This window comes from Sceloporus undulatus, chromosome 4, assembly GCF_019175285.1.
Source record: "Sceloporus undulatus isolate JIND9_A2432 ecotype Alabama chromosome 4, SceUnd_v1.1, whole genome shotgun sequence".
Taxonomy (NCBI): domain Eukaryota; kingdom Metazoa; phylum Chordata; class Lepidosauria; order Squamata; family Phrynosomatidae; genus Sceloporus; species Sceloporus undulatus.
Genome location: NC_056525.1, coordinates 35,905,141 through 35,927,603, shown reverse-complemented (window position 1 = coordinate 35,927,603; position 22,463 = coordinate 35,905,141). Strand labels below are relative to the sequence as shown.

The window sequence follows — 22,463 nt, the reverse complement described above, 5'->3', positions numbered from 1 at the left end:
AGTCCAGAAGTCGCACCAAAGGCACGCTCCAGCCCTTAGGGCTGGAGCGTGGCTTTGGTGCGACTTCTGGACTCTTAGGACGCATGCATCATTGAAACACCATACCTCCACTGTGACTCAAAGCAGCTTTATTTTGGCTGTCTGTAACAGGCCATTGGAAACTAAAGCACACCACTACATGAGAAAAAGGAAAGAAGCAGCAAGATGGGGAGAAAAATAATGTGATAATGGCCTGGCAGAACAAAACATAAAACAATAAAAAAGACAACAACAAAAGAAAATGAAGTATATGAACAACAAAATTAAGAGAGCCCAATGCATGCCACTATAAATCAAAGTTAGAGGAACTGTTAAAGATAAAATAAGAGTATTAGGATCAAGATACATAGTGATGCCTCCCATTATAGGAAATGACAATGAGAAGACAAAAACAAAATCATACATAAAATGAAGAGAAGTAGTATCAGTATCAGCTCGTCAGTTATTAAAAAAGTAGAAAATGGAACTGTGATATTCCAAAGACATGTAAGAGTAAAGAATAATAATAATAAAAAAAACCCGTGAAACTACTGTAACTAGAAAACAAGAGAATTTAGGGTTTAGGACAAAAAAGCATTCTTCTGGACAGTGCTTATGTTTCAGCAGCACTTATCTTTTCAATGTACATGGGGCATGAAGAACTAGGAGAGAAGGTTTTACGATGCTTTGTTGTTGTTATGTGCTTTCAAGTAACTTCTGACTTATGGTGACCTTAAGTGAACCCATTGCTGGGTTTGTTTGTTTGATTTTTTTTTTTTTTGCAAGATTTGTTTGGAGGGTGTTTGCGTTTTCCTTTGCCTTCTTCTGAGGCTGGGAGACTGTTACATGCCCAAGGTCACCCAATGGATCCGTGGGTATTCAAACCCTTGTCTCCAGAGTTGTAGGCCAATACTCAAACTAGTACATCACTCTGGCTCTTGTTAAAATGCTAGTAATGTAAAACATTTTTTTTTGAAAAAATCTGATTCTAATTCTGTTTTGATTTTTAATTCCAAAGCTCCTCCCTACTATCCTTCCTGTGAGGAGAACATATTGCAATCAGGACAGGTTATTATATCATCCTTCTCCAATATCTTGAAATAGGGGTTGCTATAGTGTCAGTTTCAGAGACAAATTCCTATAACCAGAGATCCTAGTCTTTTGATTAGGAAGCTTTATAGCCTTTAGATTCTAGTGTCCTATCTTATCTTTCAATTTCCTTCCTGAATCCATGCTCTTCATCTACCAGAAGGACAGAGCAAGATCTTTCATTTGACACTTCAGTTTTGTCTTAGAACAGTTATTCTGCAGCACACAAGACAGTACCTACCTATTATACCAACAAGGGCAACCGTGTAAGTTAATAAATCTTAGGAGTCTGTTCGACTATAGAAAAATTATCTAACAAGTAAATATTCTCATTTGGTGAAATAATTTGCTGCTTTCTCCTCAGGGTAGATTCTGAACCAGTGCATCTTATTCCACAGTGTTTACACTGACTTGGGCTTCTCAACTAATCTATAGCAGAGACATTTTTATTCTCTAGGGAGTTGTATGGACAAAAAATTAGGGGTTAGCAGAGCAGAACTCTATGCCCCAGTAGGATCACCACATAATATATTGGCATATTGGTATACTGAACCATTATTTCAGAAAACAATAACCACTATTAACCTGACCCTATCACATGGGGTTAAAACCCCAGTTTACTCTTCCCAAATTCAGTCCTAATTTGGAAGGAAGCTGAGTGTCAGAAACCTCTGACTTCTAAAAATGGCTTTCGAAGCGGCTTACACGACATGGACTGCACTCTGGATGGACCCAGGCAGTGATTTGGCGGTGATTTCTTTGCGATAACACCTCCAGAATTAGGACTGAATTCGGGGAAAGGTAAACTGGGGTTTTAATTCCATGCAGTAGGGTCCTAAAATAGGTTAAACTGCTGAGGTACTTAGGCCCTTTACAGACTGCCTGAAGAGGGCGGTCTGCCGGCGCCTCCGCTTGCTCTGCGAGGGAGCTGCAGCTTCTTTTTGTGCCATAGAAATGATGCCGCAAGGCGCCAATAGCACACTCGCGGCATCTTTTCCACTTTACGACATGCGGAAGCTAGGCATCCGTGACGTCAAAATGGCGGCACCCGTGTAGAATGGGCACCGCCATTTTGTACGCGCCGAGCACGTACTAGGGTTAGGGGCGTCCAGAAAGGATGCCCCTTTCTAACACTAGTATGTGTGCGGCACATACTTTCTGCCCATGCGGAATGGGCCTTAGATGCCCTTAGATCATTTTATTTTGTGACTACTGCAATGTCAGATTATGGCCAGTAGTCATGAGTGTCGCAAAGATTCCAAAGACTGTGACAACAAACTACCATATTTTACACGAAACTGTTGTTTGTTCTCTGTGAGAATGACCAACTGCCACTTAAGTAAACACACTATCCATTAAGTGACAGATAATTGTTTTAGAACATGTTGTTTATTTTCACCGCCTGGAGTTTCTTACTGCTAATTCTATTCTTGATCCTTTTCAGTCTGGCTTGCACCTACTGCATTCAACTGAGATTGGTCTTGCTAAAATCACTGATGATCTGGCTGAATATAAAAGTCTTTATTCTATTCTAGTCCTCCTGGATCTCTCTCTTGCGTTTGACACCATTGATCGTAGTCTCTTGGTGGATTTACTCCAAGACCTGAGTTTTGAGGGCTCAGTTTTAATGCTAGTTACATAAACCTTTTGCAGTGGTTACAAGAGGTCAGGATTCTGCCCCTGTTTCATTAGCTGTTGGAATCTCTCAGGGTTCTGTCTTGGATCCTTTACTGTTCTCCCTTTATACCCTGTCCCTGGGAAATCTTATTAGCTCCTACAGCTTTCAATATCACCTGTACGCCAACAACAGCCAGTTGAACTTCTCTACCCCTCAGATTTTCTCCGGGTGTTGAGCAGTGATTATCATCATGTTTTGCTGCTGTCTCTGAGAGGATGATTCACCAGTACCTGAAGCTCAACATGGCCAAAACTGAACTACTTGTCTTCCCACCCAAGCCATCTTTGCAATGTTCTTTGTCAATTACTGTGAATAACATTTCTATTCAATCTGTCAATGAGGCCTCTAGTCTTAGCTTCCTATTTGACTCTTCATTATTGTTCATTCCACAGATCCAGGCTACAGCCAAGTCATGCAGATTCTTTCTTTATAATCTCATCAGAATTCGACCGTTTCTTTCTATTTCAATGTCAAAAACATTGGTGCTTGCTTTGGTGATATCATGCTTGGATTATTGCAACTCATCGCTAGTGGGTCTTCCTATTTCCCACCTTAGCCCCCTAAGCTTTATGCAACACTCAGCTGCCAGGATCATCTTCTCCGCCCATTGCTTTGATCATTTTACTCCCTTGTTGTTATCCTTTCATTGGCTTTTTCTTCCTTTCAGAATCTGATATAAAATTCTTCTCCTGACCTTACAGCCTTTCATGGCTTGGCTCCCTCTTATTTGTCAGCACACATCTTTCCTTACCACCCTCCATGCGCATTGAGATCTTATGACACTGGTCTCCTGACCCAGCCAAGGGTCTCCCCCTCCCCTGCCCAAATCTGCCCCTTCTCCTTTGCTGCTCCTTATGTCTGGAACCTCCTCCCTACACAATTAAGAACTATTACTTCCTTAGCTGATTTTAAGGCTGAATTGAAGACACTCTTGTTCAGGGACGCATTCCAAATTATTGGTTGTTAATCTGCTGCTTACTTTATTGTATACTAGTTAGTATTGTTTTAGAGATATTTTAATTTAATCGTGTAATTTTGTTGTTTTGGATTGTATGCTGCTTGGCAGGCTTTTATTCTTTTATTCTTATTTTATTTGACCCTTACTATGTAAAACACTGTGCAAAATTTACAGCACTCTATAAATAAATGTAAATAATAATAACAAATGTTGCATACAGATACTAATCCAAATTCCCCTATAATCCAAGGAAAGGATGTACAATAGAAAAGGCTAATATAGGCTGGTACACACCACCATAAAGCAGCGTGCTCCTGGTGATACTAGGGTTAGGGAGCACACACCAACTGCATGCTCCCTAACCCTAGTATGTGTGGGGGATGCCATCATTGCATGGTTCCATCCATACGGCACACGTAATTCTGATGTCATGCCCACGCTGTGTCCAAATGGCACGGCATGCATGTGACATGTCCGCACCACCCCAGGCCACTTATGGCGGCTTGGCAGTGGCACAGAAAGGAGCTCCAAAACATAACTCCTTTTGGATCTCCACATCGTTGGTGTGGCAACCGAACAGCCGTGACAATGATACAGAGGAGAAAGGGGCAGCTGCGGCCTCCCCTTTCTCCTCTTTAGTGCTGGGGTGCCCTTGATGCCTAAGATGCTAGGGCACCCCTTTTCCAGGCCAAAAGAAGCGGCATTTTGCCACTTCTCTTTGGTCTGGAAAACACTGGATTGGGGCCGCAGGGCTGCTGGTCAGGTTGCCCTGGCCCCAATCCAACATGAAAACAGGCGGGTGCAGTTCACACCTTTGGTCAGTCTGTACCAGGCCATGGATAAGAAGGGTTTTGCAGACTATGAGGAACAGTTACACACACCTACAGGATTTCATGGATTGCACATAAGAATTTGCAGCACTGTGTAAACAAAATGTTTCATCCCAACAATCTTAGTACCAAGAGAATTGATCATAAACTTTCCTTTACTGAAGATCTGAGCAGATGGTCTAAATTACACTTGTCACTTTTTGGTAGAATAGCCGCCATAAAAGCAAATGTACTTCCCAAATTTTTGTTTATATTCCCGAATTTGCCTATTATTGACAATGATAAATGTTTTCGAGAATGGAAAAAGGAACTGGCAAAATTTATTTGGGCTGGCAGGAAAGCACGAATAAAATGGAATAATGTGATAGATGTAAAAAATAGAGGAGGCTTGGGTGCACCAGATTTACAAAAATATTATTATGCTTGTGGAGTGTTGTGGCTGGAAGACTGGATTAACCTAAGTAATGAAAGGACGCTAAGATTAGAGGGTCATAACAATAAAACAGGATGGCATGGATATTTAGTGTATAAAAAATGGAAAGAAAATAAGGAATTTAAAAATCATGTGATTAGAAAAGGACTTTTAAAAATTTGGGAATATTATAGTAAAAGATTTTACAATAAGATTCCAGGGTGAACATCACCACAAGAAGCTCATTTTGGAAAATTTAGAAAAGTACAAGAGAAATGGATAACATATGAGCATATTGTGGAAGAAGGGGGGAAAGCGGTATTAAAACTTAAATCTAGAGAAAAATTAGAACAACAGAATATAGAAATAGAATGGTTTGCATATAAACAATTAGAAGAAAGATTTAAGAAAGACATGAAGCAAGAAGGAATAGAGAAAAAAACAATGAATTGGACATAATAATATTAGAAAAACAGAAAAAGAAAAAGATAACAAAATATTATAGGGAACTACTAAAAAGAGATTTGGAACAGGAAGTGGTTAAAGAAAACATGGCAAAGTGGAGTCAAATAATACAACAAAATATATTCTTAGAAAACTGGGAATTGTCATGGAGGAAAACCTGTAAGTTCACCATGGCACAGAACCTGAAAGAAAATTATTTTAAAATGTTTTATTTTTGGTATTTGACACCGGTTAAGCTATCCAAAATGTACAAAAAGGTAAACAAAATGTGTTGGAAGTGTGGGAAAACAGAAGGAACGTTTTACCACATGTGGTGGGTCTGTAGCAAAGCAAAGCAGTTTTGGGGGGGAAATATATGAAGCAATGAAAGAAATGTTGGAAAGGAATTTCCCGAAAAACCCGGAGTTATTTTTGTTAAATATGACAGGCGTGATAGGAAGAGAGACTGAAAGAACATATTGGAAAATTGTGTTATACATGGTGACAGCAGCAAGGTTGTTATACGCCCAAAAATGGAGATCTACACAGACCCCTACATTAAAAGAATGGACTAATAAATTGTTAGATATGAGAGATTCAGACAGATTGTCTAAAAGGTTAAAAGGAGAGAAAGAGGAAGAGGATAAGGATAAAGGTGAATGGAACATAGTAATATGGTATGTGGAAAGAAGAAAAGAAAGTTAGTAAAAGGAAAATAAAGGAGAGATATAAGAAAAGGAAGATTAGGAATGTAAAGAGGTAAAGAGCGAAAGAAATGACTTGTATATAGATATATGTAAAGGAAGAATGATGATTGTAAAGGAAAATTGAAAGAGTAATATGTAATCTATAAAGGACTATATAGGTTGGAAGTACTAGGATGTGTACAGGGGGAAGGGGAGGGGAAGGGTAAGAGGGTGGGGGGTTTAAGGGGGGAAAGGGAGGGAAGGGAAAGGGAAGGTACAGATGATATGTATGATCTTTTATTGATGAATACTGAAAATAAGGATGTAAAGAAAAGAAAAACCAAATAAAAATAAAATTAAAAAAAAACTTTCCTTTACTATTAAATGCTGTTATACATGTTAACCTCCATTTATTTAATACCTATTTTTCCTTCTTGCTGAACCACTCACATTCCGTGCTTTTTTTCTTATAATGTAAAATTGAGAGGCAAACAGAGGTAAACCCCCTCATAGCTATTGTTCTTATTAGTCCATATAAATTAGATTTCTACAGTTATGCAGTTTGGGGCCAACATCCATAAAAGCTCAAAACCCATCAACCTAACACAGAGAACAAACATGCAATATTTATAAAACTGTTGATGTTGTTTGAGAAAGCTGGGTTTCAAAGCTCTCTCGAGTTTTCAACATTTTAAACTCAGGGGCTATACCTCCAGTCGCTCCTTTTACAGCCAGATTGTGGTTGCAGCTCTTGTATGGCAGTGGTTCCCAACCTTTGGGTCGGGACCCCTTTGGGGGTCGAATGACCCTTTCATGAGGGTCGCCTAAGACCATTGGAAAACACCTATTTAATTACAGTTATGAAGTAGCAACGAAAATAATTTCATGGGTTTGGGTCACCACAACATGAGGAACTGTATTAAACGGTCGCGGCATTAGGAAGGTTGGGAACCAATGTTGTATAGGATAGTGTGAATAGACCTGCTCTTTCCAACTTCTGCCTTTTTTCTTATATCATTATTAACAGTCTGTTGCTACTACTGAATGTTTCGATATTATACCTGAAATCAGAAAGTTAATGCTTTAATAATAGTAATAGCTGCACAAGGGGATAGGCACCCTGAGAATATGACTTATGGAAACCAAGTCATGATGCATTAATAATAGGTTTCAGTTTGCCTTGCCTTTGCAAGCATAACTTTAAGGACATTTAATGCCAATAATATATTCATGGAAACCTTTTGAAGCAGTCCAGAGAGAATGAACAATTGTGATTCACATCATTCCAATGAAACAATTTTACTCCTTAGGGACTAGGCCAGCACACCTCATGTAAAGGTGCTAAGACATGTAAATTATTAACAGAATGTCAGTCTAGTAAGTGTTCACAGATACTGTATACAGTCTTCCAAAGCTGTGATATTCATTCTTGTCTAATTCTCCCCTTTCTCATAATACATGTGGTAATTACCTAGGCAAAGTTCTGTGCAATGCACAATGATTCTAGATAACCCATCTTTTTTTCATTTGCTCCATTTATTTTAATAAATGAATATGTTAGACTTATCCAAATTTTATAGTAAGAAAGGGTTTTGCATTTCAATAATTTAAAAGGGTATGGTCTAAACTAAAGAACACAAATGCTCCTATAAACTTACCAAGGCCTCATTCCCACTTGGCAGATAAAACGGCTTATATTGGTGCGATTCTGACTCAGATTATTTTCCAAGTCTAATTCAAAATTTTTCCATCATTTCCATTACGAAAGGGGGCAAATTACCTCAATTTATTTAGACCCTGTTTTTGTACCCATTTATTTTAAATAGCGGTATTTTAAAGCAGAGTAATTTGCTCCCCGTTCCCATTTGTGTTTGCAAGCTGTCAATCAAGAGCATAGGCTTCAGATGTCACAAGTGTCCTCACCTGATTCGAAACACTTTGACACGGTTTATTTTGCTCCCTGTTCCCATTTCTGTTGGGGTTTTTTTTTGGGGGGAGCCAATGAAAATCGGCTGCATCTGAGGCTCTTCTGTGTCTCCCCAGACTCCCTCCAGGAAAGAGAGAAGGAGCCTCTATTCGTACTAAACCCCTTGCATCTGAGGTTCTTCTGTGTCTCCCCAGACTCAGGCTCTTATGTGTCTTCCCATAGTTCCTCTGGGAAAGAGAGAAGAGGAGCCTCTAATCACCCCAGATCCCTTTGCCTTCCCCATTGCTCCCTGGGCTGTCTGGGGGGTGATCAAGCAGGCATGTACTGCAAAGCCCATCTGCTGCTCAGGCAATCAGGCAGAGGCGAAAAAGAAAAGAAGAAAAAAGAATAGTTTAAAATGGTTTTCAATGGCTCTCCTCACACATCAGTCTATGAATGTGGATCAGAGGGGAGGTTGCAGGGGGAGTAATATGTTTACTGCATTTGGAGCTCAATCGCCTTACCCTGCTTCCCAATCCACTGGGGGAAAGGCTATGCAAACAGAAGAAAATGGTGCTGGCGATGTAGAAAGAGAACAAAGAGGTTGACACCCCCAGGCCAGCCCCTTGAGCGCTGCTCCTCCCATCTCCAGGTTCCCAAATCAGACACCCTTTTGTTCCCATTCGTATGCTGCAAATCAGACTCAGGAGGCACTGGAAAACTCACTAAAAAGCCACTGTTTTTTAAAACCGGTTTATCGGCCTATAATTCAGGTTTTTTCAGGATAATTCAATTCAGATTCGAATTCCAATGGGAACGATATTGGAGCAATGCAGGTCGAATGCGCACTCAAATGGAAACGATGCACCCATGATTTGCGTCCTAGATCTGCATTATAGGCCAGTGGGAATGATGCCCAAGTGTATAAATTTGGGAAATTTGCCACTCTGTAAAAGTGCTATAAACACTGTTGTTACTAATTTTTTGTTTGTTTGTTTGTTTGGAATAGCCTTTGGGCAAACAGAAGTGACACAAGAAAGATCACAGCTCCAGCCTAGGAAGGGATGCATTTAGGAGGCTATACAGACTGCCCCTTTACTGGCCGGATTGGGGCTGCCACCACCTCACGCCACAGTCTTTATCCGGCCTCTGGAGAGTGCAAAAAGGAGCCACAAAACCCATTTCCTTTTTGCACTCCCTAAGGGGTGCCATAGCCATGATGGCATAGCTTTATGATGCCCCTTAAATGCTGCCTCATGGACCGGCACGTGCCAAAATGGCACCCTGGAAGCAGGGTTAGTGCATCCAGCTTATGGACACTGCGCCCTAACTCCGTCCACAGGCCAGCACAGAGTGCCAGTCTCTGTAGGGTCAAAGTCATCTGAAAATGAGAAGATATACTGGGACAAAAATTATAAAATAGATAGCATTCAAATATATTGAAAGACAAATTGCAACGATAGATTTATAGACATGGAAATAGTTCTGTTTTAAGGATGTGTTGTCTGTCTGTGAAATTAGAATATGTTTAAAATAAAAACAATGGAGTTAATATTTGAAACTAGTCCAATGAAATGAACAAAAATTTAATAGAACAAATGCTTAAACTCTGTGCCACATGGTTTCTCCATTAACTTTGTGACACTTATGTTCATGTATTCAAGATAAGTGTACAGAGCTTCCCCAAAATCAAAAGATAAAAGCCTTTTGAAGAACAAGAGTTTCTGGACTCATGATTGGCATGCACTGAACCATCTTCAATTGCTATTTCATGACATGACTTCTTGCTCATAAATCTTTAGAAATGGGATCTGTATTTGTGCATCTAAGCTACAGTTCCTAGGCATTTCCATAAGGATGGAACATTATTGTCAAAGTGAGTGAAAAATTCTCCCCATATTCCCCATTATGGCAAGTAGCACAGTCTCGTCCTGCATTCCATGCATAAATTATGCTTGCCTTTTATCAACAATTCTCAAGTTTCTACAGCCTGAAGTTTTTCCAAGGCAAATTATCCTAATGACCAAGCAAGAACAAAATCATGATATTCAAACTTCTGAAACTGAAATAATGTCAATATTGGAAAGAATCTGAGTTTCATTAAATAAAATGAAAGGAGGAAAGACACTGTCTATTCACTCAGGTTAAAGGCTACACTGAATTTGGCCAGTGAAAAATGAAGGAAATTTCATTTCAATTTGCTTTCAAACTTTGAATTTACAACAAAACAACCTGAGACTTAAAGAAATTGAATGTGTGTGTGTGTGCGGGGGGGGGGGGGGGGGGCAGCAGATTTTTGCATCTCTAATCATGAGTCCTGCTACATTCAACCCATCAGTGAACAATCAAGATACCTTATTACCTCTCTGAATATTTCCATTTTTTCACTCTTGCATAACAAATAATATTATAGCCAATCCAGTATGAGGAATGTGTGGAAATAGCTAATAACTGTTATAATAATGAGAATCAATGAAGAACTTCATAGCTAATGAAGCCAGGGGTGTTTCTTGAAGATCTCAAGTCTCAGAGAAGAAGTTCAAGCTTGCTTATTCTTATACTTCGGGGGGAAAGGAATACTGTTTTGGAAATGGTGGCTTTAAAGGCATAGATGCCTAACCACAAGCCAAAGAAATTCCATTAATATAAACAGATAAAAATGAACTTGGTTTAGAATCCTGGACAGAATGTAGACTTCATGTCTTTAGCTAAATTCTAAAACCTATGGAATCTTAGACCTTCAACAATGCAGTCCTGTACTTCCAAGGGCTACTTCACTGGCTTCCATGTTATAGGGTAGCTCTACGATCATATTTTCATATATTTCAAGTAGATGAGATTAATATGTGAGAAACCAGAATTAATAATATTGTCAAAAATCTTCTTATATAAATTCAAAACTATACGTGTAAGTTGAAAACTGTATATAAATAGAAAATTGGTTTGATATAAATTCATTTAATATTTTCCAACATTTCAGCAGAGATTCCCTAGAGATACTTCATAGTATCACTCTTATCTTCACAAGTTATTTATTCAGCACTGAGCTTATCTATTTTCTTTCTTCCTTTTTAAAATGACATTTCTTAATAAATGTACAGAAACCATAGCTATGTTTTGACTGTCTATTATAACTGTTCTCCAGATGTTGGCCTGCAACCTCTGGTTTACTAGAAACATTTCCAATTTTGGAACAAAAGAAAAAGAAGAGATACACCTTTTGAAGTTTAGAAGCTGATTTTATAAATGAAGTAGCAAGGCTAGTGTTGTAATGCATGCTTATTCCCAGACAGTTTGAGGTATCATTTTGAGTGTAGCAATCCAACATGAACTTAATATTTAACTAGAGCTTATAGACATTCAAATTGGGTTTGTACTGGCCTAGTGTAAAACTGTTAAGAAATCTATAAACAAATCAAACCAACATCATACTTGTTTTGACATGCAGGCAAAATATGACATGACAATCTAGTGAGTGCCAAAATGTTTGCATTTATATTACATTCTCTTTCCCTTTCCTGAACTGATAATCACCTGTGCTCATGAGGCTGGGCGGATTTCGGGTGGTCACCTGTTGCCTACTTATTACTGCTAAGAACAAGGAAAACGGTTCCCAGGCAGCATGCACAAGAGAGAAAAGAAAAAAGGAAAATAAAAATAAAAATGTGCCACTTAGTAAAACTGCATTTTAATTCCAATAACTTGCACTCAGAAAAATGAACGCCGAGAGATATAGAACCATTTATGAGCCTCTGCCTTAGTTTCAATTAGGTGCTGAAATTAATGAAACATGGTCTGAGAACACAGGAGGTAATTGTTTTCTCCTTAGCAAGAAGATGCAATTTTCACTAATAAAGTGTCAATACTAACATATATTGTTTGGGTAGAAGAGGGGGGAAATCAGTTCATGCCAAAAGAATAGCTCAAATTAAAAAAAGAACATAAAGCACATATCGTTAAAGAAACTAAAGGGGCAAAAACTCATTAAAATCCTTTTTGAATTAAAATTTCCTGGCAGAGAACTGGTAAACTGGGATTTAATTATCAGCTTATTTTAAAGGGATGCCTGTTAAACTAATGATACACATTTTAGTTGAAAACATATTGGCTAATGGCCATTTTTAGCTTGAGTAGACTCCCACCTTCCCATAACTTAAACAGGATCAGTATGCTGGTGGATACAAATACATGGAGTATATAAAAGAAAGTGTAGGGTTTTTATTTTATTTTATGGATTGCATATGTAATTTAAATATTAAGCAGCCACAGAACAAAGGACAACACACAGATCTCTTAGGTAAGAATGAAATTGTGACTGTATAAAACATTATTGATAAATTCTAGATGTTCATAAAGAAAGACTGGAAGAAATTAAGATGTACACAAACTTCAATGGCATAACTTTCACTTTTACCTTTCAGTCTAGGTACAGATTTCTTTATTAAATTTTGGGCATTCAGAAACATAGGGCCAAAACAGACAGCCCTAACGGAGTGGCTTGACGCCATACCTGAAAAAGCTGGGAGGGGGCATGGCAACTGCATGCCACGGCCCCAGTCCGGTCAGCTTCCACCCCAAATTGGAATGGAAAAAATCCACTCCTATTTGAGGTGGAAAAAAGCCACCAAACTTCAAATCACAGGATTCTGTACAATGAAGCCATGAAAATTAAACTACAGATATAAACACAACAGTGGTATAGTTGTATAGTATGGATTTATCCTGTCTTATGAAGTATTTGTACTACTACAGAACTCTAGAAAGCAATGCCTGGGTGGTGAATGCAGTACCCTTCCTATTCTAATGGACTACATTTCAATTTTCTTTTTGGCTTAAAAAATGAAGTTCCTAGAGAGCCTATGGTAAGTAAAAAATAAATAAATGATGTTTTCATTTGGGAAAAACAGGAAATGTAAAAACAGACAAGTACAACATTATAGCATGGTAGAAAGTCAAGAGCTTATAAAATTGCTGGCAATGAATTACCATGTTTTTCTGTTCTTTGATTTGTGTCATTCCAGGAAAATAAGAAATTTATTATCATAGCAAACAGAATTCAAATATGCTATTTAGTCCCTTTGTTCATGCTCAAACATAGTAAGCGCAGTAACAAATCCATGCAAAAAGGGTTAAGGAGGGGAAAAGCACATGGTATACAAACACACACATATATCACATGCAGATACATTAAAATTATAACCACTAAAATATCAAATAGAGATGTGGTCCTATGCTACTTCAGTAGATTCAATACTTTCTTACTTATCCCAAGAGTAAAGATAATACTAAGCATTCAGTAAAACATGCCACAGTAGAAATTTTAATTTTGCAACCAACTTCATGGTTAGTGGAAGTCTTCCACAACTGGACTGTCAAAAGTTAATTTATTGGAATTTAGCTATTTAAACTCAGTTCCCAAATCCCAAGGATCAAACAAAATAAAACAAAACAATAAATCCAAAACTCTGGCCTTATACAGACCGGCCCAAAAGACCTGATGACGCATATCATGACTGCCCCCAGGGCGCCATGATGCCGTGCACCACTCCAGATGGTACATGGCATTATGGAGCGCCTCTGGTACTGCATCCAGATGATGCATCACCGAAGGGGCAGCATACAGCCATGCTGCCGTGACTATGGCATCCTTTGGAGGGTGCAAAAAAGGATCTGCTTTTTGTAGCTCATTTTTGTGCCCTCCAAAGGCTGGATTGGGTCCACGGTGTGAGGTTGCAGTGGCCCTGATGGGGCCAGGATCCCGCCACCCCTTAGAGGTGATCTGTAGAGCCCCTAAGATCTGAACTCTCTAGTAATAATAATAATAATAATAATAATAATAATAATAATAATAATAATTTGAAAACAGGAATTGGTGGGAATCACAGTTTACACTGTTTTTTGTGGGGTTTTCAGACTATGTGGCCATGTTCTAGAAGAGTTTATTCCTGACGTTTCGCCAGCATCTGCGGCTGGCATCTGAAAATAAAAATGGAAAGAACAGGAATGAAATATGGGACCTTTTGTCTTTTTAACCAGTCTGGATCCACGCTGTATCTTATAGAATAAGAGAAACAAGAAAGGGAACTATGGATTCATTATTAGAATATTGCTTCACAATATACTTATTTCAAGTCAGAACTGTTCACTGCTATGCTAACACTGAATGTTCCTATATGTATGGACTGCCTTCTCATATTTTAAATGTGACCATATTTTACCCCCATGGACAATCTAACAATATTTATGGTGCAATTTAAACCTCACTATTCAAGCTGGAGATAACCAGTTTGCACATAAATATTCTAATTTTCTTAACATTTCATCTCATTTCTTCAGTGTTCTTAACCACTCACTGGAAGATATACACTCCAACACATGCAGAATTTGATCATATGTTACCATGAATTTATATACCAGGGCTTTAGTAGTGATTGAGTCCTTGTACAGACTGGCCTGAAAGGCTGGCCTGGGGGCACAGTCGGGGTATAGCATCTGGATGACACATGCCTGACTCTGCCCCCCAGGGCTCCCTGACACAGTGCGCCACTCCAGATTACATGTGGCAACATGGTGTGCCTCTGGCACTGCATCCAAAGGAGCGCCATATAGCCGTGCCACTGCAGCTATGGCACCCTTTCGAAGGCACAAAAAGGGGCTGCTTTTTGCGCCCTCAAAAGGCTGGATTGGGGCTTAATCCAACTGAAGAAGGGGCGGTTGGAGGCCACCCCTTCAGGGCTGTTTGTACAGCCCCATAGTCACTGTGCACCAAGTGAGATTACAGCTGTATTCACATGCCATAAATAATCCAGTTTGACACTGCTTTAACGGCTATGGAATTGAGATTTTTTAGTTTTGGTAGATATTTAACCTTCTCTGTCAGAGAACTCTGATGCCACAACAAACTACAGTTTCCACATATTGAGCCATGGTAGTTAAAGTCGTGTTAGACTGAGTTTCTGCAGTGTGGGTGCAGCCTCAATATTGTGTCGGACTCAACACATTATCCCCCCCTCCAACCACATGGACATAATTGTGAAGAGGGTGTTAAAAATATCCTCAAACTTTTTCACATTTATAGTTGAAGTACATGACCTCAGTGCCATTCAAGTATATTTAACTTGCTCTAACGTATGTCCAATGCCTCTTAAATGTATAATGTAAATTCACAGTAGGAATAAGCTCTGTGAAACATTTCTAATCCACACATGGGAATTAAGATGACAGACTGACAAGGAACTTGTAGAAAGGAAAAAAGGCATGGCAGGAGTGCGAGCAGTATACTCAACAGCTCTGTGGTACAAGAATAACAAAAAATGAAAGGATGACATACTCTCACAGCAACAGTGTAAGCCATTTATAGCAGCAGGTGTTACCATTTTAAGATTTCAGCAACAGCATTTCTGCCAGGTTCCCTTGTATTTCACTAGTCAGCTGGGCTGCTACTTGTGACTACCCTACCTATTGCAGATTGGGGAGCCCTACAAAATGGTTCCGTTTTGGACACATATATGATCTGAGTTCTTAGAGGGAACTCGAGGCCTGGATTATTTTTCCAATCCTAATAAGGTGCCTCAGACAATGCACAGACCTGTCACTGTCATTCCTCTCTTGTTGGTGCCCCACTCTCCAACCTAGTTTCACTCTGGTAACTTTCCCAACAGTTAACTGTGCGAAAAACAGAGGGAGTAAGGTGGAAGAAGAAAGGGATTATTGCTTTTCCTCCCAGTGTCTCCTTTTCCTGACATACTGATAAGAAAAGAACAAATACCATGATAGGATATATTTTCAGGCATCAGGTGTTATTCTCCATGGGTGAGAACATACTCTTAACTCTCTGCTGCATCCAGGTGCTTCTCTCACTAACATTTTGGAAAAATAGTGTGCTCTTCCAATAGTTTTAAAGTTCTTCTGCATTCCACTAGATCAGTGATTCCCAAACAGGATCTTTCAGGGGTATTGGACTACCACTCCCAGAAGCCCCAGCTAGCTTGGCCAACAGTCAGGAATTCTGGGAGCTGAAGTCTAAAACATCTGGAGGACCAAAGTTTGGGAACCATTGCACTAGGTGGAAGATGTTTTGAGGGTATGTAGGGGGAGATTGTTGAAGACATTGGCTGCCTCTTCAATGCAGAAATAATCCAGTCTGGCATCAGTTTAATTGCTATCGCTCAGAGTTATGGAATTCTGGAATTGTAGTGTATTGTGGTACCAGTGATCTCCAACAGAGAAGGCTAAATGTGTCACAAAACTACAGTTCTCAGAATTTCATAGCACTGAGCCATGTCAGTTAAAATGGTGTTGAATGGGATTGTTTCTGCAGTACAGAAGAAAGAAAGGGATATATCTGGGTACAATTTAATCTGAGTCACACAAGAATTTCAAGCCTTCTACAACTCCTCTTTTCTTTTCAATTAGTTTTCAGGTACTTTTACAAGTAAATCCATAGTTTTACAGGTACCTTGTAAAAGATTTCAAGCTTGGCTATAAATATGGCTGCATATTTCAGATAGATGTATGCTATGTTCACCAGGTATTTCCTCCCCTGCACTGCCCCAGAAGTATACAAGAAAAAAAAATACAGTCATGTGTGAGAAGTATTCATGGGGAAATTCTTTTTGTCTGTGTGAAGGACAGATGTTATGGGGAAAGTGATCGTCTCAAAGTACAGTCTGACAGCTCTGATGAAAAAGCCTTCGTGTTTCAGAATACACTGGTTATTCTTATAGGTCTAAGATTTCTCTGTGACATTGGCATTAGGTTGAATCAGCACTGCAGAAATAACACAGTTAGACACCACTTTAACTGTCATGGCTCAATATTATGCTGTTCTGGGAATTAGAGTTTTGTGAGACATCAGAGAGTTCTGATGCCACAACAAATTACAATTTTCAGAATTACATAGCATTTAGTCATAGCGGTTAAAGTTGTGTTAAACCGGATTATTTTGCAGTGTGGATGCAGCCCTGGAATTTTATGCTAAGAGGCCTATAGAAGAATGTTATTCAGAATGATATCAGGGCAAAGTCCAGGTAAAAATGTGACAACAGATAACTGTTGGTCTTTTAGCTACATACTTTCCCCCATTTCTTCAACTGTGTTCAAGGGCATGTTTACTGAGTAAGTAGAACTGGCTGGCAGAAATTATTCCCTTCTCCTTTTTGTTATAAATAAATTACTCTATTGACACCTTTGCTGGTAAAGGTACCTCCAGGATAATTCTCTTTCATTCTCAGGAGGCTCATAAGAACAGCTATAATAATAATAATAAAAAAACATACTAGGACACCTATAATGCTTTCCCACAGGAGTCACAACTTTGTCATTTAAACTGAAGGGTGACAAATGTATTATTTTAACAATGTATTGCTATTCCATTTGGATAAAGCTAGACACTGGTGTGTGACCAGTGGACTGATTTTGTATCTTGTATTAGTGTAAATCTCAAGTCTTTCTTGTCAAGGACACTGGAGAAGTACTATTCAAACTAGTAATCTCTGCTTCCTAATTAAAATATCTGGAACCTGACTTGAATACTGCAGATCTACCTTTTAAATGATTATTTAAATTATGAAAAGGGTAAATGTTGGGGAATTTAAACCATAACTAGAATGATCCATCTGGCTGAAACCAAAGAGAGATGTTCTACTACACTCATCCAATGTTTTGTTTTGTTTTTATTTTATTTTTTTCTGAAATAACCACATATATTTTAAATGACATAAACAATTTTGAAATTTGTAGCCACTTCATTCTGTAACAACAGAAAGGCAAAATAATCTATGATAGGTATACTCAGTGGTGTAGTTATACTATGAATCCCAAGGCGCACAAAGGACTGCCCCCCATATCAGCACCATGCTTAGAGAAAGAGATCTTCAACATACCTTTTGTGGCCAATCGGACACAGTTGATTTTAGTCTCCTGCAATAGATAGAATACAGAAAAGCATCAGGTGTGATTGTTTCTCCATTTACACACAATTTAAGAAGTAGCACTCTGTTTGATGTACAATCAAACACACAGTGCCTTTTTGGACTGTCATATTTAAGCATAATAAATAGACAGTCATTACTAGCATATCACACAAGATCCAGGTATTTTCTCTCTAGGATGTACACCTGCTGCAGGAATATCATGGGTTCTCATAACTGAGTAACACAGCAATATTTCTTTCCTGTATGGTATTGTATGCTAACAGTAAACTCACAGGTATTCAAATTGGCATGTGAAATACAGCTTTATACATGTTATGGAAATTGATGAATGTAGGTCACAGTTTAATGCAATTAATGATAGCTAGAGTTCCAAGGGCCCCAGTGTAAAGTCCTGTTGTAATTGTATTCTTGTACTGTTCTTGCTTTCACACATTCCAAAAGTAACCAGTTAACTTTTAATTACTTTAAAAACTCAGAATGTTAAAAACTGCTGCTTTTCTCTTATCTCCCTTATCATTGCATTTTCATCGTCTGAACACTTGTAACAGGTCATAATGCAGTAGCACAAGACCCCATATGAGTAGCATGTGAATCACAACATTTCCTTTTGGGAGGAGTATTTAGAATTCTCAGCCAGACTTGTCCAGTATCTCACCAACCTATAAGCCCAGGATTCCATTGTATGGAAAAATGGGAATTAAATTGGAATAATAGCACGATAACTGTGTAGTGCGAATGGTCTCTGGGTAAAAAGCAACGATGGCTGAAATTCTGTCTTCTACACAGCTATTAAAGGCAAAAAATCCAAAAATGAGTTGGATGTGCAGACATTGTGGGTGAATTTTCCACATAAATTAGACAAAAAGGGCATGTCATATATTTCCCAGCAAGATTTCAGCAAGATAATTAAGACAGAGTTAAATAGAGAAAAGCAGTCCTTATGTTTGGTAGGGTTTGGGGGGAAATTATTTGCAGGATATGAATGAACTGAAAAAGAGACAGGTAATGGACAGGGGTGAAGAGAGCCAACAAACTCTTTGCAAGATTGAAAAAAAACCTATATTTACATTTAAAAAGATAAAAGGATCTTTTTCTGATAAGCTTGAATGAAAAATTTGTTTGGTTCACATTTCAATGCAAACTTACTAAACCTATATTTTCTGAAATTTAACATACACTGAATACATTTAGACCAGCGGTTCTCAACCTTCCTAATGCCTTTAATACAGTTCCTCATGTTGTGGTGAACCCCAACCATAAAATTATTTTCATCTCGGTTCCTAAGACCATTGGAAATATGTGTTTTCCTATGGCCTTCAGTGACCCCTGTGATAGGGTCATTCGACCTCCAAAGGGGTTGCAACCCACAGGTTGAGAACCGCTGATTTAGACTTTGAAACCTACAATGATGGTTGTATTTTAGTAAAGGGATGAGGGATGGAATTTTAGTTTGTATACATTGTGCACTGTTTTGGTATTTTATTTATTTGCTTGTGTAAATTTTATGTGTTTTTGTTATTTTGTAAACCGCTTTGATCTTTTTGGAAAGGTGGTAAATAAATAAATTATTATTATTATTATTATTATTATTATTATTATTATTATTATTCTGAGATTTCTAGCACAGTCCACCCAAATAAAATGTTTAATATGTAAAATGTACACATTTGAAAAAGTGGGCAGAAAAATAAGTATATTTGGGGGGAAATATATGCAGAAATCATTTTACACATTACAAAAATAACAAGGAATATATAGTTTTAAAAGTGAAATGGTACACAAAAGTATCCAAATGCCTACAACAGAATACTCTGGAAAATGTGCGTGATAATATGCTACAATATGCTATACATATACACAGTGAAACTGAAATAAAGTAGTATGCAGATTGAAGTGGAAAACTTAACATGAACCAAAAGAATCTAAGCAAAGTTTAACTTGACAGACTTGCACACCCTCATTTGTTGCAACAAAGAAAATAGTATGAGAAGAGATCAAAAGGTACCTAGGAAATATATTCATTATGTATGAACATAAGGGACCTAATATGAAAGGACAGGGTTAACCAATAAGCAGGCATTAGTTTCAAATGTTCCTTGCCACAACCAATATTGAGATGATGGTTAATGCCCATCCCAATTCTTGATTTACAGAAAACTTATCTTCATCCCTTCTCTAGTGAATCTGTCTTATGATGTATTCAGAATTCCCCCCTGTATTATTTGACATAGCTCATCCCCTTTTGGCACAAGACCATCTTGCACATCATAATATATCTCTGTGCTTCTGAAAAGTTACTTTGTCAGGTGGTAACAAGCTGCAGGCTTTCTTTCTCACTTATGTTCTTACACTGCCATGTACATGTCTCTGGTGTAATAAATACTGCATAGATTACAGTATGCAACAGGGTTTCATTAATATGGATACATTTTGCAAGCATCAGCATGGCATTGCAGTGTAGCTTGCTATATCTTAATAGTAGATTTAAAAGATTTAAAATATTGTTCAGTTTCAATAGCACCTCATTATGGCAAATGTTTTCTCTATGGACTAAAGAAACTTCAAAAACAATTTTCTTATCTCATGGCACTGATACCAATGATTTCTTTCCCCTCAAACATGTCTCGTGAAAGCTTTAAGAATATTTAGAACTGTACATTAGGGATCAGGAATTAGAATTCTTCAAAGTAATTGTGACCCTACAGCTCTCCAATGAGTGAAAATGTGGTTTTGGAGTATTGTTATGTGATGTTAAAGCTTTTAAAAAAATACTGTCTCCAATTGCAGAATATAGTGTCCAGTTGTGAACACTTCATTACAAAAAGGATATCCTGAATGTGTCCAAAGCAGGGCAATAATAATGGTACTGGAAATAAGCCCTATAAAGAACAATCGATTAACTGAACAACAATATTATGAATGACTCTCATGTGGAAGATGGAGTAAGGTTATTTTCTACTGAGAATGGTGCCTGGACCAGTGTATTCAAAACAGTCAGACACTGCAGTAAAAGCTATCTGACAGTGGAAGCATCTGCCAATAGTTGGTAGACTCTCCTTTTATAGAATAGATGATAGATGGCCATCTGTCAGGGATACTTAGCTGTGGATTCCTGCATTTATAGAGTTCTAGATGAGATGAACCTTAAGATCGCTTCCAATTCTATGATTCTACAATTTTACTATTTTCATGTTTTGTAAAGATGAACATTTCAATGTTTGGATTTTTAATGACAAATTTTCTCAGAAGAATACATCTGGCTTTGGAATGTATAAACATTACTGTGAATTTCAACTAATGTGAATTCAACTAATTTCCCTATATCCATAAAATCCAGCCAATTATATGGGTTGCTCTCCTGCCGGCCATTTACTGGAAGTCAAACAAAGGACACCCTTCCAAGTCTGTAGACTTTATAGAAAAGAGGGAGTCTTCCAAGGGGAAGGTCTTTCCCTGGTGCTAAAACTAAAAGCAATTACTGAAGGAAACAGTAAATTTTGTTGGGTAATTATACCCAAAAAAGCAACTGAATCCTTTAATAAAGCAACTTTTAATTAAAAAGAGAAAACTCCCCCAACATGTTCTGGTGTCATTCTAATGTCAGCAGCCACTGCATAGCCATTTTGATGTCTCTATGATCCATGGAATATTATCCCACCAGCAATTATAGAATTCCAGCTGTGTCCAGCTAACTTATGCTTTGTCTACCTCTGCTGTTAAGTATATTAGATTAAATTAAATTGAAAATCCCAACATCAATCAGTTTGGCATTATTAGTGTAGATTTATACTAGAATCAATTTAATGAGTTTAATTAAATAATAATCAATTTAAAAATAATATTGAATGATATAAAAATAAATGTAAGGATTTGAAATAAATCCATTATGTTTTAAAATAAAAACCATTTGATTAAACCTGTGGGGTACTAGTATGTTATCTGAATTTGTTAATACTTAATAAAATTTAAAAGCAAATATGTGTTAACTCTTTCTAGTTTGTGTTTTTTTTAAAAAATACTTTGAACAACTAAAAACAAAAAAGCCCTAAAATAAATACACCAAAAACAGTTAAAAGGTTTTTTAAAAGTGCATTCTTCAAATACAGTGGACCCTTGTTATACGCTGGGGTTTGGTTCCAAGATCCCCCGTGGATAATAAAATCCTTGGATGCTCAAGTCCCATTAAATATAATGACATAGCAAAATGGTATCCCTTATAAAAAATGGAAACTTAAGATTTGATATTTGAAATTTATACTTTTTTTTTAACATTTTCAAATCATGGATGCTTGAATCCGTGTATAAAAAATCTGTGTATAAGAAGGGCCGACTCTAGTAACCAACCTGAACATTTGTCTCCTCAGTTGCCCACCCAACCTAAAACATAAATAACCCCTCTATTGGCCATTAATTTGAATTGTGAGATTTAAAGTTTTTGGAACCCCAGAAATAATCTCTCAGGGCCTAATCAGATGAGCAGGATACCATAGGTCTTTTGGATTAAGGA

General features: G+C 37.8%; 1 protein-coding gene across 1 annotated transcript in view; it reads right to left on the bottom strand.

The window, feature by feature from the left end:
* Positions 1-22,463, bottom strand: part of PTPRT (protein tyrosine phosphatase receptor type T) — a 771,767-nt gene that overhangs the window by 156,928 nt on the left and 592,376 nt on the right. The window contains exons 13-14 of the mRNA XM_042464568.1: positions 17,906-17,942; positions 11,556-11,612 (exon numbers count right to left, since the gene is read on the bottom strand). Coding sequence (XP_042320502.1) covers positions 11,556-11,612; positions 17,906-17,942 — 94 coding nt within the window. The remainder of the gene's footprint in view (positions 1-11,555; positions 11,613-17,905; positions 17,943-22,463) is intronic.